Source organism: Schistosoma haematobium, chromosome 3 (assembly GCF_000699445.3).
Source record: "Schistosoma haematobium chromosome 3, whole genome shotgun sequence".
Lineage (NCBI taxonomy): Eukaryota > Metazoa > Platyhelminthes > Trematoda > Strigeidida > Schistosomatidae > Schistosoma > Schistosoma haematobium.
Window position 1 is genome coordinate 4,776,656 of NC_067198.1, and position 19,108 is coordinate 4,795,763.

Consider the following 19,108-nt stretch of genomic DNA (forward strand, 5'->3'; position numbering starts at 1 on the left):
CATAGAATCAAAAGTATAAATTATTTTTAAAACTTAGGATCTAGGCGAAACAGTGATTTACTTATCATCATTTTAAACAATTTTATTGTGACCGTTTCTATGAGCTTCTCCAAACATTAGTTGCGATAATTGCTTGAATCTCAGCCAGATAGCTTATATTTAGCATCATCACTCGAACTAGAAACCGATAGCCATATGAATTAATCTCACCTTTTGATTGGTGGCCCTTAGTTTTCTTCTAGCTTATTCTTTTATCGATTAATATCGCGTGTAGGAAATTCCTGAACAAAGGAAATACATCTCCTAACCATATCAGTAACTCAAAACTCCGATCTTTACCTAGTACTGTGCGTTTAACCTCAGTATTGTTCACTTGATAGTCCCAGCATACACTATCAACCCTACAAATGTCTCCCACTTACTGGTGTCATATTTCTTAGTCATATAGACTGACACAGTTAATTACTGAGTGGTATATTCCTCCATTGGTGGACGAACGTGTTACTCACACCAGAAGTAATTTAAGTTGGCTAGATTCTAGAGAATATTTTAATTCTACAATTAAATATCATGAGGCGTCATAGTTCTTCCAAATGAAACCTAGAGAACTACGAAAGCCATCATCCAGAAAATACAGGTGTTTATTAACAGTTGTCTACGCAAAATACTTCGGATCCGTTGACCGGACACTATTAGCAACAACCTACTGTGGGAGAGAACAAACCAGATCCCAGCGGAGGAAGAAATCAGGAAGAAGCGCTGGAAGTGGAGAGGACACATATTGAGGAAAGCACCCAACTGCGTCACAAGACAAGCCCTCACAAGGAATTCTGAAGGCCAAAGGAAAAGAGGAAGACCAAAGAAGAACACATTACGCCGGGAAATGGAAATAGACATGAGAGAAATGAACAAGAATTGGATGGAACTACAAAAGAAGGCCCAGGACAGAGTGGGTTGTAGAATGCTAGTCTGCGGCCTATGCTCCATTAGGAGTAACAGGTGTAAGTAAGTAAGTAAGTACAATTAAACATAATAGTACTGTCTACATTTCTATTTCCATGGTACCAGTTTAGTTTTCTTTAGTGTATGTCAATGAGACAAATACTTAAAATAATAAATTATCAAAGCATTATCTTGATTATTCTTGATTGTTAATAAAATCAATAGTTGAATTTATTCCATTTTTTTCATTATTATTCTCATATTCAAGGAATATACTAAAAAAAGAAGGAACTAAATCAAAACTTACATTACTTCATCAAATGGTATAGCAAAACACATTTCTCTTGGTACAAGATTTGCTATTGAACAGTAATACGTTCCAACATAAGCAGTCATTTTGATAATAATAATAATAATAATATTATTGAGGTATTGAATTGTAATGGTATTAAGATTGATTTGAAATATATATATAGAGATTATATCAGTTTATATACATGATATATAAGAATAATGAACGATGATTATCTTAATCCTTTATAAAAAAAAAAGTGTGCAAACAGTCATGGAAACCGTGCAAATTCAAGTTCTCCGCTTTAAACAGTAACACATAATAAGAGATTCTATAATAAACGTGCTTTATGCATATATATATATATATATATATATATATATATATATATATATTCGTAGTAATGTGTAATGTGATCAAATAATGTGTATATACACTTGTTTTTGTATTGTTTTTTGTAGAGTGACATTGTAAGTGATCAAAGACTACTACTAAGTGTGCTAACATAGTCACTAAGTGAAATCATATGTTTCTACTTCTCATATATATATGTATATGTAATACTAGTAATAAATAAAAATCAAAGTGAATGAATGAAAGATGAATATAAAAAGTGTATTAACATTGTTTATATATCATATAGAATAATAACAACAAGTATGTCACCATGAAATAGTTATATGTATGTACTACAACAGTCTATGAGACATTGAGATTAACAACATTAATCATACTATATAAACGTTTAATTCAATTTGTAATATTATGATATTCGGAAGTATTTGAATTATAGTATGAACTAGGAATCCTAGAAATCACGTAATCGGATCAAGAACTACTAGATAACCACAAACGAATGTACTGTATTTAGAATTTGAAATCAAGCATTCAACAGGTACCAAGGAATCATTAGCTCATTCAAACACCACAAATATGCTGGGATATTTACTTTAATAAGCAATTTCATGTTTAATATATTATATTCAGTTAAATATAGGTGTTTTGTTTGGTTACTAATATATAGATAAATTTGAAAAGGAACAATTTATGTATTTAAATGGTGATTGTGTTGAATGATTTACGATGACTGTTTTTATAAGTCGTGGTGGTGGTTTTTTTTGGTTTTAGCATCACATAAATCAGTGACATAACCAGAAATTTGAACCCTACTATATTTAGATCCTTCAACCAGTTTGATATATTTTATTGAACTGTTATAACTTGTAGCCATGTGCCTTAATAATGTATAATTTAATGACATCGCCAATTAGAGAACAGTGATTTATCGACTAGTTCAATGACGCAACAAACCCATACGAGTTCTTCTCGGTCCTTTTCCTTGTCTAGCCCTATCTGTTAAGTCCAGAAGCCAATCTCAGCTTTTGCGATATAAATCATTTATTTCAAACATACTCGGTTTATATACAAACCAAACAGACCACATCACAGCATAAAATAGGAAATAACATTCATACACAATAAAGCCAAAAGTGGCTGTGTATGTGGGAGATAGTAATTGATAGACGGTAAATCGTATAATGACAGTTTGCAGGTCAAAATAAAGCTTATAATAAGAGAAACATGAATATAAATAGTTTAGTTACTTAACAAATATACAATAAAAATCTACGTATAGTATTAGTCTAGAAATAGATCCCAACAGTTACCATTCATTATTTTCATCGGGATATAACATGAATATGAGTCTACTAACCTAAATTAACTATTATAAAGACAATATTTAACTCACAATAATATTCTTTATGTCTGATATGACGAGAAGAAAAGTCAAAATTCGATTGATTTACTTATTATGAGTTTTATTCAACGTTACTTTCGTTCTGATTCAATATGATAATCATTCAGTGTAGTATTGGTTTTTGTTTCCCCGTATTATATTTTATTCTGTATAATAAACGATATTTCAATGGTTGAAATCATGAGTCAATTGAAGCTAGAACACCATGGAAAACCTGGAAGCACTGGACGGCTGTTTCGTCCTAATATGGGACTCCTCAGCAGTGCGCACCCACGATCTCGCCCCACCCTGCGAGATTCGGACTCAAGACCTATCGGTCTCGTGTGCGAACGCTTTATTCACTACACCACTGAGCTGACCGGTATCCAACGGTGTTAATGTCTAACCTCAACCAATCCACGAAGTTGCGCGACCATCTTCCATTGTACTGAAGTAGATACCTGTTTCCACCCGACACGGATTAGCTCTGGGTTTGAATCCCGTGAGTGGAATCGTGGATGCGCACTGCTGAGGCGTCCCACGATAAGACGAAACGGCCATGCAGTGCTTCCAGGTTATTCATGGTGGCCTAACATCAATCGGTTCATGATCTCAATAAAAAAAAAAGAATAACAGTCTTATTATTTCATTTATAAGAGTAACTGTATGCTTTTTTTCTTTAACAAATAAACAATCGATTAATTTACAAGAAAAAATATTTTTTAAATCATTAAAATTGTTTCATTTGTTACCATGTTAGAAATAATTTATTTTTATATTTTGGTAATAAATACTCACTCATTTTACATCATAGGATATCAAATAATAACTTCTTTTTGTTTTGTTTACGAATAGTCAGTATGAAGTTTGTTTTACAAAAAAGAGAAAGCAAAACACAACATGAACTAGGTAGTCAAATGAATAATACTGTATATGTGCTTGTGTGTGTGTGTATATATGTATGTATGTAGTATGTGTAGGTGGAGGTGTAAGCTAGTAATATCACTACTTATAAGTAGCATTGTAATGAATATATAAATATGCAAAATTAAACTGTCCTGAAGAAAAAACGTTTCATTATTGATTAGCTGAAAGTAACATAGTAACATAATATATTTCTTTAAATAAAATGTTAGAATAATTTAGGGACAGAATTGAAAGCGAAAACAATTCTATAGTTATATCAATTGAAGAAGCCATTTAAAGGCAGAAACAATTGAGTAGTTTACTTTAATATATGAAAATCTCAAATGAATTAATCAAAGGATGGTAGAATCGGAAGGCTAATACTAATATCATTTAGAAGAGATTTCTTCAAACTAAAATATACAAAACTTTGACATACGTTTTTAGTTTCTAGACGTTCAGTGTCACTGGGAGAGAGGAAATTAAAAATAAACAATTTAGATAAATATAGTTGACCTTCTTCATGTTTTGACACTAGTCAGATTTAAAAATGTAGAGCCGTTTATTTCCTGGCGTAGGACTCTTTAGTACTACATAACTACAATCTATTTCTATTGTTAATCATACCAATACCTATTCACTACATAAAAGCACCCACCAACTAAAATATTCTCTACAACATACCTATATATATTGTTTTGACTGATTAGCATTATATTGTCTAATATACACAATATTCATGTTATTTAGTCAATTTCTGTGTGTAATAATATATTACATCATGTCGTTTAGTTATCTTAGCTTATTGTGTTTGTCCGAAACTCATCTGTAAAGGGACTGTTTAGTGTTAGGCAGTGGTTTGATTACTACAAGTATTCAATCAAAACACATCAATAGAACAAATGCTCCTAAATTTACTCAATAATTTGCTAGTAAATAATTACATTGAATTCTTAATAAAATAAGTAACTACTGTTCCATACTTGAAGATCATTTGAAAAGTAGAACTATGAGGATATATTGTGACTAAGGTATATAATTCTACATTATTCTAATAAAACTGATTACTGGCAAATGATATTGATACGAGTAGCAAATGCTTACAACATGTTACAATGTGTTTATCGAGAAGTACACTAAAAGGAAGTTCTAGGAATTGTTTCTATTAATAATCTGACAAAATTTGAATTAACTGACGATTATTCATCTGTTAACTATTATACATCTTCTTAACACTTAGAAAATAAAAAGACAAAGTTCTAAGTCTACCAGTCTATGCAAATCATGAAGTTATAATTCACTTCGTTTTGTTTGGCTTTTATCTTCCCATTGTTGTTAAGGACGGCAATTAATCAATCTCTTGTTGGCATATGTGCATACTGTGCGTATGCCTCAATATTACCTTAATTCACAAGTTATTTGTAAGCAATGATGGATAGTGTCTAGCAGTTGAATTCAGGATGCGCGTTTCGTCCTATTTGGCACTCGTCAGCTGGATGTACCTGCATCTCAGAGAGTTGATGTTCACTCTGGGATTCCAAACCAAGACCATTCGCCTCAAACGCCATCGCGTTATCCAATCAATTGCAGTCTTAACCTCAATGGGAAGATACATGGCAAACAATACCAAGTGAATTCAAATTCACCCCATTGCACAAGCAAGTGTCTATCAGGACTCAGTAGCTGAGTGGATAACGCAATGGCGTCCGGAGCGGATGTACTGGGTTCGAACCCCAGAGTGAACATCAACTCTGAGATGCAGGCACATCCAGCTGACGAGTCCCGAATAAGACGAAACGCGCATCCTGGACTCCACTGCTAGCCATTACCCATCAAGAAATTATAGTTTTAAAATTCACTTAAGTTATATAACATCAAGAATAATTTAGACGTTTTGATTTTGTTACAAGTAGCCATCAGTGAGAAAATATTTCAGTATTTCTGTCTATTTAATAAATTAAGATTTTATAAAATTTGACTGACAAGTAAATGTGGCGAGACTATAATTTATAGGACGAACCAATCCTGTATAAGATAACGAGTCTGTGGTTTCGGTGCGATATTCATTCATACATTTGGCTAAGTAGCGTTTTCATATCATAGCTGATGTCAGTTCGTGATGAAAACCCTAAATATAATTTCTAATCTTAACTATCAAATGTAGATCATAATTCTAAATCCTCAGACTGGTTTATAACCCTCAATAAGTCCTAGTTACTGGGTGGACGTTTTCAAGGTGACTTTAGCGTCACTCAAAGGTTGTCCATAAATTATAGTCTGACCATTTTACATGTAAATAAAGAACATAGGGTGTCATAATAATAATAATAATAATAATAATAATAATAATAGTATAATTTGTTACTATAAACTTTAGTAACGAATTATCAGCACCAAATATCCACTGTTACAATTAATACCTATCTAATAAAATTATAAAAATTGTAATCGTTTTAAACATATTTTCAAAATGTGTTTAACAGTCATTATGTTGTATGCTTATTCCATCAGTTCAGCTTACATGACTATTTTCTTATCCATTACGTATAAAATGGTTTAATTCTAATAATAATCTATCGTTTTGTTGCAGTGTAATGTATGCTACTTATGTTGATCGAAAGTAGTATGTAGCAACAGTCGAAAGTGGAATGCATGCCAATAGAAGACTAAGAAGATTCAATTCAACAGAACAGGAAGAGAAACACGGGGGTAATTGTAATTATAATAGAAATAAAGGAATCATAAAGCATGTAAACGACAACTGGTCCATATTCTAGAAAGGTACACTGTAATTTTACGTTGAACATATATTGATTAACCCCACCAATTCTTCGTTCACTACAGTAGGAGAGACAAAAATGAAAATGAACTCAGAGCTATAATGATTCTTTTGTTGGAGTTTTTTCTTGTATTTAATATCAGATTATAGCATAATCCTTTCATAATACCATATTAGATACATACAGTTGACAATAAGAGTTTATTTAATTTGAGCAGATCTAAATTAAACGTAATGAAAATTCTCAATATGACATTTGATAAATAATGAAGGAACACTTGGTTTGCCTCGCGAGATTCGAATCCGTGGCCTTCAGTCTCGTGTGTAAACACTTAACCTTCTATACCACTGGGCTAGCCAACATTTAACGGTGTTAATGTCTAAATTCAAACAATCCACGAAATTGCGCGACCAAGTTCCATTGTCTGAGGTAAATACCTGTCTCTACCCGACAGACGTACTGCTGAGATGTCCCACAATAGGACGAAACGGTCGTCCAGTGCTTCCAGGTTTCCAATGGTGGTTTAACAACAATCAGTTCAAGATCTCAATCAATAACTTAATAATCTTCATAACCCTATACTGATAAAAGTTATTCATACAAAATGAATACTGATAAACAATACAACCGAAATGTATCAAACACAGTAATTTATTTAATTATGTTTTATATAACTGACTGATTTTACGGTTGGATTCATGAGTTGATCAAAGTTAGACTTTCATTGAAAACCTGGAATCACTGGATGATCGTTTGGTCCTGGTATGGGAATCCCTACCAGTTCGTATTCAAGAACCCATACGAGGGACCAAAACCCAGAACCTTCAGTCTCGGTTCACTTCTAGACCGCTGAGTTAACATTCAATAGTGTTAATGTCTAACTTCAGTCGATCTATGATCTTGCGCATCCTTTCATCAATTGTCTGAGGAGGATAACACCTGATGCGAATTGAACTCCATTAGTCACAGCCTTTCACTCGAACTCCAGAAAATCAATCCTTAATCCAACCACTAGTGAGCCTATAATTGTTATCAGTGTGAGAAATTCGTGAAGATTGTAATACTTTCAAGTTGAATTGACTAGTCGATTTAATTTTAACTAGGCTATCTAAAGCTTTAAATAACTAATTTGTACTAACTGAATGTTTTCACATCTTCATCCATTTTAAAAAATAAAGTCAAGCACCATCAAGTCTCTTAGAGAACACATTACTTTTACACAACGAGATCATGATTAATCTAACCAAATTTATGAACTAAGCTACTTCACAACGTTATGAGATCATCACTGATGATATTTTCATTATCCTCGAATAACTAAAGATAATTTGTTGTGCACTTACATTCTTATGATTCATTATGAAGTCAAATCAACGTTAAAAATTTAGTGAATGTACAAATACTTGAAAAAAATACCTTAAAAATAAAATGGAGTTCGAATGTCATATTTAAAATGTACACGACTATTTAGAGTATTTACATTCATAAATGAAAGTTAACTATTTGTAAAAAAATATATGAAAACTTTACGTAATCATTCTGTGTTATTTTACCTGTATCGTCCAATTGTTATTTAGGACTGCAATTAATCAGTCTCTTATTATTGGCATATATGCATCCTGTGCAGATTGCCTCGATATAGTCTTAAGTCACAAGCTTTTTAAACATAGATGAATAGGGGCTAGCAGTGTAATCCAGTTTGACGCATGTTTCATCCCATTTGGGACTCGTCAACCGGATGTGCCTGCATCTCGCTATGGTACTCGAACCCAATACCGTTCGCTTCAAACGCCATCACGTGATCCACTTAGCTACTGAGTCCTGATAGCCATCTGCTTGTGAACTTGAACTCTGGGATGCAGGTACATCCAGCTGACGAGTTCCAAGTAGGACGAAACGCGCGTCCTGGATCCCACAACTAGCCACTATCCATCTTTATTTTACGTAATCAGATCTAAAAATCTCACTTAAAACATACAAAAAAATAAACTTCAAAGGAGAAGACATTTTTTTCATTAATATCATGAAAACATTTAATTAAAACTACATGGAGTATAAATACTATAGATGTAGAAATAAAATATCATTTTTGAAATAATACTCCTACCTTTCTTAAATTTATACTACTTATAAACACATTCATTCCATAAGTGTTCATTAATCAGCAGAATTTATTAATAGTGATGTGATAAGTTTTTCTTTAGACTGAATAATAGTTTAAACAAGTTCTTATTTTTTAAGTAGCGTGGTTACAAAACGTTTAACAACCCTATGAATAATGGATTTTCTTGAATTGATTTTATAAATATTTAAACTTGATCATTAAGAATACATCGTTGATGAACTGAAGTCAAATAGTGACGACTACATTACTGCAAGTTTCAGTGATGAATAAATTTATTTTTATTGAAATCACGAACCGATCAATGTTAGGCCGCCAGTGTGGACGTTTTCGTCTCAGCATAGGTGTCAGAGGTGTAAAACTACAACTCCATGTGCCGGGCTTAAATTCAGGACCTTCGGCTTGGAACGAAAGCCTAATCTGTAGACCACTGTGCCCGTTACTAACGGTATTAGTGCTTCACTTCACAACTATCTCCTCAACCTCAGACTAAAAATTTAGTTTTACGTTTTGAGCTACTTAAATACATTGTAAGTACCACATATGATTAATTTCATATTGGATGGATTGGTTTGGTATACAAATAATAGGAAAACAATCCAGAGCAAATAATATGTTCTGTGAAACAATAAATTTGAAAATAAAGAAGAATTGTTCAGATAATGATACTTTAACAGTGAATTATGGATGAAAAAGTTTACTTGTTTACTCAATATAAGATACTTGATTTCATAGGGAATGAGTGGGTGAGTACTTCTGTAGAGCAATATAATATGGTGAATTATCTTCAAGATAATTCCCTGGACTTAGTATATTAATCGCCATGATAACCGTTACTAAATAAGTCTCAACGGCGTGTGAAATCATATAACAACATGAAGCGCCGACTAAAGTTATTTTATTGAACAGAACAGATCACTAAGCCACATGCACACTAAGCGAATTCGAACAGAAAAGCTAATGAGAGCGAGTTAGCGAGCTAGCGAATGTAGAGGCGAATTAAGAGTCTAATCAATCATAAAGATTTAGGTACATATGCATATATAGCACATATATGTGGTAAAGCGAATGATTCATCGAGCTATTTAAGTAACATTGAAGCTAGAGAGAGGGATATTTTCGTAGGCTGTCACATGTGATCAAGCACACATGTTCACGTAGATATGATAATAATGCATATATATATATATATATATATATATTGTTACGGCTAGAATAAAACTATCTATTAACGAAATTAATTGAAGTGCTTGACAAACTTAACCGTAAACAAACTTCAACGTAGGAGAGGTGCTATAATACTAGGATCAAATAAATGTTCGGCGATCCCCAAGTTTCAGCAATCATCCAACTAACAATCAACCTTAACGATTGTAACCTGGAAATCAATAGTCACCTTGCAATTCATTCAAATGAAAACATTCAATGCAGCACTTTACCACATGAATTAGGTCTTGTCTTTTTCTGTGTTCAAACTTATCTGTTTAAGATTTTTGCGTAATAGTAAAATTTCACTTATTATCACGTACATAGATAAACAACTTTTAACTTATATTCAATTCTATTTTGTAATGAATATAAATAAATATCAACTTGTATAATATTCAAATTCACTTGTTTTTGTTTTATTTGTATCTTTCAATTGTTATTTACGACTGCAATTGGATAGTCTCATATTAGCATACGTGCATCCTGTGCGGATTGCCTCGATATAGCTTTAATTCACAAACTTTTTAGGCAAAAATGAATAGTGGCTAGTGGTGGAGTCTAGTTTGACGCGCGTTTCATTCTATTTGGGGCTCGTCAACTGGATTTACCTGCATCTCACAGTTGATGTTCACTCGGGAACTCGAACCCAATACCGTTCACTTCAAACACCATCACATTATCCACTTAACTACTGATTCCTGATAACCACTTGCTTATGCCATTGGGTGAAGTTTAAATTCACATGTATCTTTCCATTGTATAATATTATTCTTTTTTGCACCAAAAAATCACAAAACAAATCACGTCATTATAAATTTTAAATATTTATTGTTGTTGCTGTCTTTTCTTTGTTCTTAAACTTCTTACTTTAAAAGACTGAATTGTTTGATATCTTATTGATATATTCGCAACTTTGAATGATTTCTTGTCATTGTTCACTATGACAGTTACATTTTTAAACAAGTTAGACATTTTGAAATTTATATTTATTTATTTATTATATATCAATCATAATACTAATGAATTCTAACACTAAGTAACTTTATTCAAATCATTCGAGTGGCATTTCTATAAACAGTTTTTTTTTAAATTTTGAATTCATGGGTAATCTTAATCAGAAATTGATATCAATTGTAAAACTAAAATTAATATCAACAAAACATAATAACAACTTCTCATGGTAACTCAATATTCATTAACATTACATAAAGATTCAACTATACACCAATGAAGTTTTGTAATGAACAGTATCAGATATAAATCAATAGTTGATTAGTATCAGAAGGGGTTTTTGTGGGGATTGTAGTAATTTTAAACAGTTGAGATCATGAGTCAAATGAAGCTAGATCACCATGGAAAATCTGAAAACACTCGACGGCCGTTTCGTCCTATTGTGGGACTCCACAGCAGTGCGCATCCACGATCCCGCCTACCGCCTGCGATATTTGAACCAAGAACTTACTGGTCTCGCGATCGAGCACCTAACCACTAGACCACTGAGCCGACCGGTATCCAACGGTGTTAATGTCTAACTTCAACTAATCCATCAAATTGGGCAACACATCCACCATTGTCATCAGAGAGTTACTACCTCACGAGTGACCCGGTTGAACTCTACTAGTCACTGCTTCTTACTAGAACTCCAGGATATATCTCTTGAAGCAAGTCACTAGTGAGTATCTGTTGACTAGTATCAGAATGAGTTTCGTGGAGATTGTAGTAATTTCAACAGTTGAGATCATGAGTCAATTGATAGATGGTGGATGTGTAGCTCAATTTCGTGGATAAGTTGAAGTTGGATGCCGGCTCAGTGGTCTAGTTGGTTAAGCGCCTAGTGCAAGACTGGTAGGTCCTGGGTTCGAATCTCGCGGGGTGCGGGATCATGGATTCGCACTGCTGAGGAGTCCCACAATAGGACAAAATGGCCGTCCAGTACTTCCAGGTTCTTCACGGTGATCTAGCTTCAATTGACTCATTATCACAACTGTTAAAATAGTTGATTAGTTACATAATTGATATTAATTATTTTATTTGATAAACCAAAAAATCAATAATCAATGAAGTGATAATAACAATAGTCATAATAATAAATGATTTTTGCTTACTCTGATCCATGTTCCATAAATTTTATTTGTTTATGTATCATAGATTTTGGTAATTTTGTTATAGATGTATGTAATTGTGATTTAATTTGATTATTTAATTTATCTTGTTGTAAATTGGTTTTATAAATTAAATCATTATCATTATTATTATTATTATTATTTGTTATTTTACAATGTTTTAATGGATAATAAAGTTGAGTAGATTTTGGTATTTTATAATTTGTCGATTCAAATGATTTTGAATCAGTGTTACTATGACAACTGTAAGTGTCTGTATCATCAATTGATTTGAATTGAGTGATATTTTGATTTGATGTTTTAGTTTTACAAGAATGTAATTTAGATGGAGGCATTTTTAATGTATATTTTTTGTTGGAACAGAGCAAAAAATAACAAACAAACAAACAATAGAGTTCAAATTTTTGTATTCTGTATTGGAAACAAACAAAAAAAAGAAAATAGTAAGTTGTATTAAACAAACATTAAGTTTCATTTATTTTCTGTAAAAATTCTTTAATAGTTATCATAATAAAAAGAATAGATTAAAGTCAAAACTTATTGATTTTTAGTTGCTACCTCAAAATATGAAATACAAGTAGATGATTGTCAGCAATCATTATATGACCACTGATCTGGACTTTTATTAGGTGTTAACATATATCAACAGAGCATATCAACCCCTCTTGATGCTAACCATGGCTTACTAACGATTTCGACAGGCGTTAAATTTTGTCACGGAAACATATTGTCTATTACTGTTTACATGTTATAAATTTAACAATAGGGATTGTTACATAACGTCGGTTAAAATTCACTGAAAAGATTCAATTTCTTCAGAACTATAGATTACCTCTAATAAACAGTGTCGGAAGTCGTAAAAGTTAGGTCAATGGTTTGTTATCAACTTTTCTCAATCATCCAACAATAATCAGACGTTGATTATAACTTCAATCGAATGATATCAACTATTACATCAATATAAGATAGATACTTTTAGAATGTAAAATGATAGTAAATTAACTAAAAGACAACTTCTTTTTACCCTGTGATGTGTACTACTGATATCGACAGATATAAGGAGTATGTATGATCAATCAAAAATGAAATGTCTGACAGCAGGTGGTAAAAAGAAGCTGTCTTATACAGAGTTGAAACTTAAAGTAAATCACCTTCACCATTGAGAAATATATACAAATATTCACAAACAACTGCTTATTTTAAATAATATAGATGATCACTGTATTTTTACTCCGGTTAATTAGTTTTGGTTACCTAAGTCTAATAAACTAATAAACTAATTATAATATATTGAAGAGAGGAATACGAAATTAAATAGCTTATTAAATCATTGTATATAACAATGATTATTGTGTTATTTGTTAATATCAGAAGGGATTTTTATAGGTATTATAGTGACTTGAATAGTTGAAATCATGGGTTAATTGAAGCCAGACCACCATTGAAAACCTGGAAGTACTGGACGGCCGTTTCGTCCTATCACGGGGTTGCTAAGCAGTACTCATCCACGTCCCCGTATCGTAAGATTTGAACCAAGGACATAGTAACACACTGAAGACAATGATGGATGTGTCGCTCAATTTCATGGATTGTTTAAAGTCAGACATTAACACAGTTGAATGCCAACCGTCTCAGTGATCTAGAGGTTAAGTGTTTACGCGCAAGACTGATAGGTCCTGCGTTCGAGTCTAGCAATGCGGGATCGTAGATGAGCACTGCTGAGGTGTCCCACAATATAACGAAACGGCAGTCTGATACTTTCAGGTTTTCAATGGTGATCTATCTTCATTTGACTCATGATTTCAACTAGTAAAATTATTTGTTAATAGTTGAAATAAAAAAAGTAAGCCATAAATTGTGATACAATGTAAATGATCATTTGAAGTTGTTTATTTTGTTTATTTTCTTTATTTCCATGATGTTTTATTCATTTACTTGTGAAAAAATATTGGTTGCTTTGTTTTGAATCGTTCTCATCTCAGTTATATTAGACTTAATGACTTGGATTAGTTTTACTGAAATATGTTAAACTGTTTATTTATATAAATAAATATAAATATTATCATTTACAGTAATAAATTAACTTAAATAGTAAAATTTCAATTAAAGACAGAAAATGGAAGATAGTCATGGAATATTATAGACTGATCAAAGTTATAAATTAAACCTATTCAATTTTGGTTTAATATTCTAAAAGTTAGGTGTTTTTGTTCGTGAGATCGAACGTCGTGATTTCTATTCCTGGAGCCGAGGTAATGAATAGCCACTGTTAAAAAGTTTCATACTAGGATAAAACGCCCATTCAGTGTTATAAAGTTTCAATGGTTGTTTCACTTTTATATCAATTCATGCTTTCAATGAAATTCAACAGTTTCTACAATTTTATACTGATAATAAGACTATACTGAGCAAGCCTATGGTTATTTATTTATATAGATTTTAGAAAGAATGAGTTTGATATTTTCATACTATATATTGATATATGTTAATCTATATTGAAGAAGAAAATTGAATGGAAATGAATTTTCAAAAAATGTGTAAAGGTAAAACTAGTTAGAAACTAGTAAAATTTATTATTCTGTTCTATTTATTTGATGTTAATATAAAATCAAATATTATGAACAAAGATGGATAGTGACTAGTGGTGGAATCCAGAACTCTCGTTTTGTTCTATTTCGGACTCGTCCGCCGAATGTACCCACATCTCAAAGTTGATGTTCACTCTAAGACTCGAGCCACTTGTTTGTAGAATGAGGTGAAATTTAAATTCATATAGTATTGTTTACTTCAATCAGGCTATTAAGACTCAGTAGTTAAATGGATAACGTGATGGCGTTTGAATCGAACGGTACTGGGTTCGAGTTCTAGAGTGATTATCAACTGTGAGAAACAGGTACAACAAATTGACGAGTCCTGAATAGAATGAAACGCGCGTCAAACGGGATTCCAATTCTAGCAACTATCTATCTTTACTTATAATGCTCGTGAATTAAGACTATATCTAGGCAATAGGCAAAGTATGCATATATGCCAATAATAAGAGGCTGATCATTTGAAATCCTGACATCAATCTTAAGAGTTAAGTGAACGAAACAAAGTGAATTTAATAAAATCAAATAATTTTTGTAGAGCTGTGGGGCGTGCTACTTATATTGATATAAGTACTATGTGACGCGAGTCAGGAATGTAATGTCTGGCAGCAGAAGATGGGGAAGATCAAGAAAGGAAGAGTGGGAATAGAAAGCAATTAGTATGAAAAATGGAAGAACAATGAAGTTCGTGAAAATTATTGAAAATTTTGCAAATTAAGCATTATAGTATGGTTTTTCTATTTCATCAAGTATGTTTATTATTAAGATTAACAACTTCATAAATGATTTGGTCCCTGACCATGTTTCTAAATAAATGATCTTTATTTTAAATATAAACGTTTATTGCAACACATAGTCATTATAGATATCTGAAGAAGTATGGTTTTGATGGTACCATGTTAAATTCATCTAAATATAATAATGATTATTTCAGAAGAGGTTTTGTGGATAATATAGTAATTTCAATAGTTGAGAGATCATGAGTCAGTTGAAGCTAAACCACCATGGGAAACTTGAAAGGACTAGACGGTTGTTTTATCCTAATATGAACTTCATAGCAATGAACATTCATGATTCTTCATGCACGATTCAAACCCAGAACGTATTGATCTCGCACACATCAATTCTACTACGAAACTATTAAAATCTCCACAAAACCACCTAATGATTTTATATATTTGTTTATATAATTTTCGAATCCGGCGAGGCAGGGTCGTGGATGCTCACTTCTGAAAAGTCCCATCCTAGGACGAAACGGCCGTCCAGTCCTTCCAGGTTTCCCATAATTGTCTAACTTCAATTGACTCATGATCTCAACCATTGAAATTACTACAAACCCCACAAAACCCCTTCTAATACTACTCAACATATGCTCACTAGTGACTGGTATATCCTGGAGTTCTAGTGAGAAGCGGTGACTAACGGAGCTCAACCAGGTCTGTTGTGAGATAGTAACTCACTGTTGATAATGGTGGGCGGTGGCGCAACTCCTTGGATTGTTTGAAGGTAGACATTAACACCGTTGAAAGCTGGTCAGCTCAGTGTTATAGAGGTTAAGCGCTCACGCGCGAGAGTGATATATCCTGGGTTGGAATCCCACTTTCAAATCACTTTCACATAATGATTATAATTTAATTAACTTGGTAACTACGATATTAAAAGCTTTCTATAAAAACCAGTGTAGTAATTTGTATAAATTTTTATAACTGAATGAAAATAAATTTTATTTGAAGTCTGTGTTAGATATAAACGTAATCTGATCATCTATTTACTTATTACGATATTGATAATTGGAAAAAGTAATAATAATCAAGGACAAACTATACAAATTGAAATATGGAAAAGGTAAAGATAAAAAATAAAAGATAATAAGAATCACATTACTTCAAATATTATATCAATATAATTAGGACATATCTGTTCAAGTATAAACACACAAAAAAGATTGAATTGATAATTGAGCATTGGACAGATTGTTATAAATGAAAAACAATATAGTTGCAGATATCTTAATGAGTAGAAAAATTGGATTTTCTGACGTTTCGTCACTTAACGTAAGCCACTTCTTCAGAGCAAATAAATAATCAATTCAACAATAATTCATGTTTAAATAGTACAACGGAACAATGCAAGAATATTATGTGATCAATAGAAAAAAACGGATCTGAATAAGTCATTGTCATGTCATTTAATTTGAAGTCTATCCAGTTCTACGGGATTATTAGGAGGTTTTTTTGCGTACCTAATATGTTCTTTGGTACGAATCAAGATTTTTTGAGATGACTCTCTAATATAGAAAGCATCACAATCGACACAACCTTATTTGTAGACGCAGTTCTGTGTTGACATGAATGGGATTTTTTTTCTTTTAAGCGAATTAAAGTATTTCGAAGTGTGTTCATCGTTTTGTAACATACTTAAATTCTGTGTTGTTTTAGAGTTCTTTGGAGTTCTTCTGTTGTGCCATGACGGTATGGTAAAATTAAATCGGTAATAGCAGTTCACGCCATTTTCAACGACCACCAAAACGATTTTAAAAGTATCAAAATATTACAAAATGATTCTTCCAATTACAAAAAAAGGAGACTAGTTGAAGAGTTCCATATAATACTTATTCCTACTGCTCTCAATAGAAAAGAAGGACTTACTATACATCTTACTTGGACTATCTATCCTAGCCACCTAGTCTGATATTATTCACAATTCACACTATTATCTTGCTAATTAAAGTCTATCCTTTCTCACCATAAGGCTAACACATTTTTCATCCTTAACAGTGCACAATTACATACACACACACAAATTTACATACATGTCGCTTATGAATCACTTTGACCGAAATGACATGACAATGACATATTCAGATCTGTTTTTTGTTGTTGATTGATCACATAATATTCCATTGTACTATTTAAACATGAAGTATTGTTGAATTGATTATTTATTTTCTCTGAAGAGGTGGCTTACATTGAGTGACGAAACGTCAGAAAATCCAATTTTGCTACTTATTAAGATATCTACAAATATATTAATTTATTTGTACACAAGAAGGTTGTACTTTCTCATAACTAAAACTTCAACAAACTTATCAAAATCATTAAAATTAATTTTATGATTAGTTTGAACTATGTGTCGTAGGTACAGGAAATTGGAATTTTGTCATCTACTCCACAAAACCCCTTCTGATACTAATCAACAAATGCTCACTAGTGACGGTCTCCAAGAGATATATCCTGGAGTTCTAGTGAGAAGCTGTGACCAGTGGAGTTCAACTGGGTCAGTTGTAAGGTAGTTACTCACTGATGATAATGGTGGATGTGTCACTCAATTTGGTGGATTAGTTGAAGTTAGACATTAACACCGTTGGATGCCGGCCGGCTCAGTGGTCTGGTCGTTAAGTGCTCACGCGCGAGACCAGTAGGTTCTTCGTTTGAATATCGCAGGCGGTAGGCGGGATCGTTGGTGTGCACCGCTGAGGAGTTCCATAATAGGACGAAACGGCCACCCAATGTTTCCAGGTTTTCCATGGTGATCTAGCTTCAATTAACTCATGATCTTAACTGTTGACATTTAAGTATAATTTTCGAGTCATTTTGATGCAACTTTTAACCCGTCTGTCTTTGTATGTGTGTACAATGAATAAATAAATTAGTATCCGTAGTTAAAATATATAAGTTGATTAGGGGTTTTGTGAAATATACACGTTATTTTTTTTCAATAATTGCGATTTTGGCTGCCTAGTACATTTTACCGATAATCGATTTATATGTTTATTTTCGTACAATTGTATATAATACACATTTGAATTGTAGAATATCAGAAATCTAAAAACACAATAGAATGGTAAAATCTACTGATGAACATAGTTAGTTTATCATTCTATTTCAAGGCATCATACAGATGATAAATCAGCGAAAATCTCTATGATTGACATAATTGTAATAAGAAGGCTTAGTATTCTTTAGGTAAGAAAAATGATCCGTTTGTCGGACACTATTAGCAACAACCTACTGTGGGAAAGAACGAGCCAGATCCCAGCGGAGGAAGAAATAAGGAAGAAGCGCTGGAAGTAAATAGGACACACATTGAGGAAAACACCCAACTGCGTCACAAAACAAGCCCTCACATGGAATCCTCAAGGCTAAATGAAAAGAGGAAGACCAAAGAAGAACACGTTACGCCGGTAAAATGGAAATAGACATGAGAAAAATGGACAAGAATTGGATGGACCTAGAAAAGAAGGTCCAGGACAGAGTGGGTTGGAGAATGCTGGTCGGCGGCCTATGCTCCATTGGGAGTAACTGGCGTAAGTAATTAAGTAAGTAAGTATGTCACAAACTAAAGATACAAGAGTTATCCAAACTATAAACAAAATGATTTTAAATCATAGTATATATATACATAT

The 19,108-nt window shown here is 32.5% G+C and overlaps 1 protein-coding gene across 1 annotated transcript in view; it reads right to left on the reverse strand.

The window, feature by feature from the left end:
- The window catches only part of WC2_22 (blue light receptor), a gene marked incomplete at both ends in the record, with an annotated part of 56,851 nt that extends 44,404 nt beyond the window's left edge, over positions 1-12,447 (reverse strand). The window contains one exon of the mRNA XM_051218937.1: positions 12,095-12,447. Within this exon, the coding sequence (XP_051068753.1) occupies positions 12,095-12,447 (353 nt within the window). The remainder of the gene's footprint in view (positions 1-12,094) is intronic.
- Between the last annotated feature and the right edge of the window lie 6,661 nt (positions 12,448-19,108).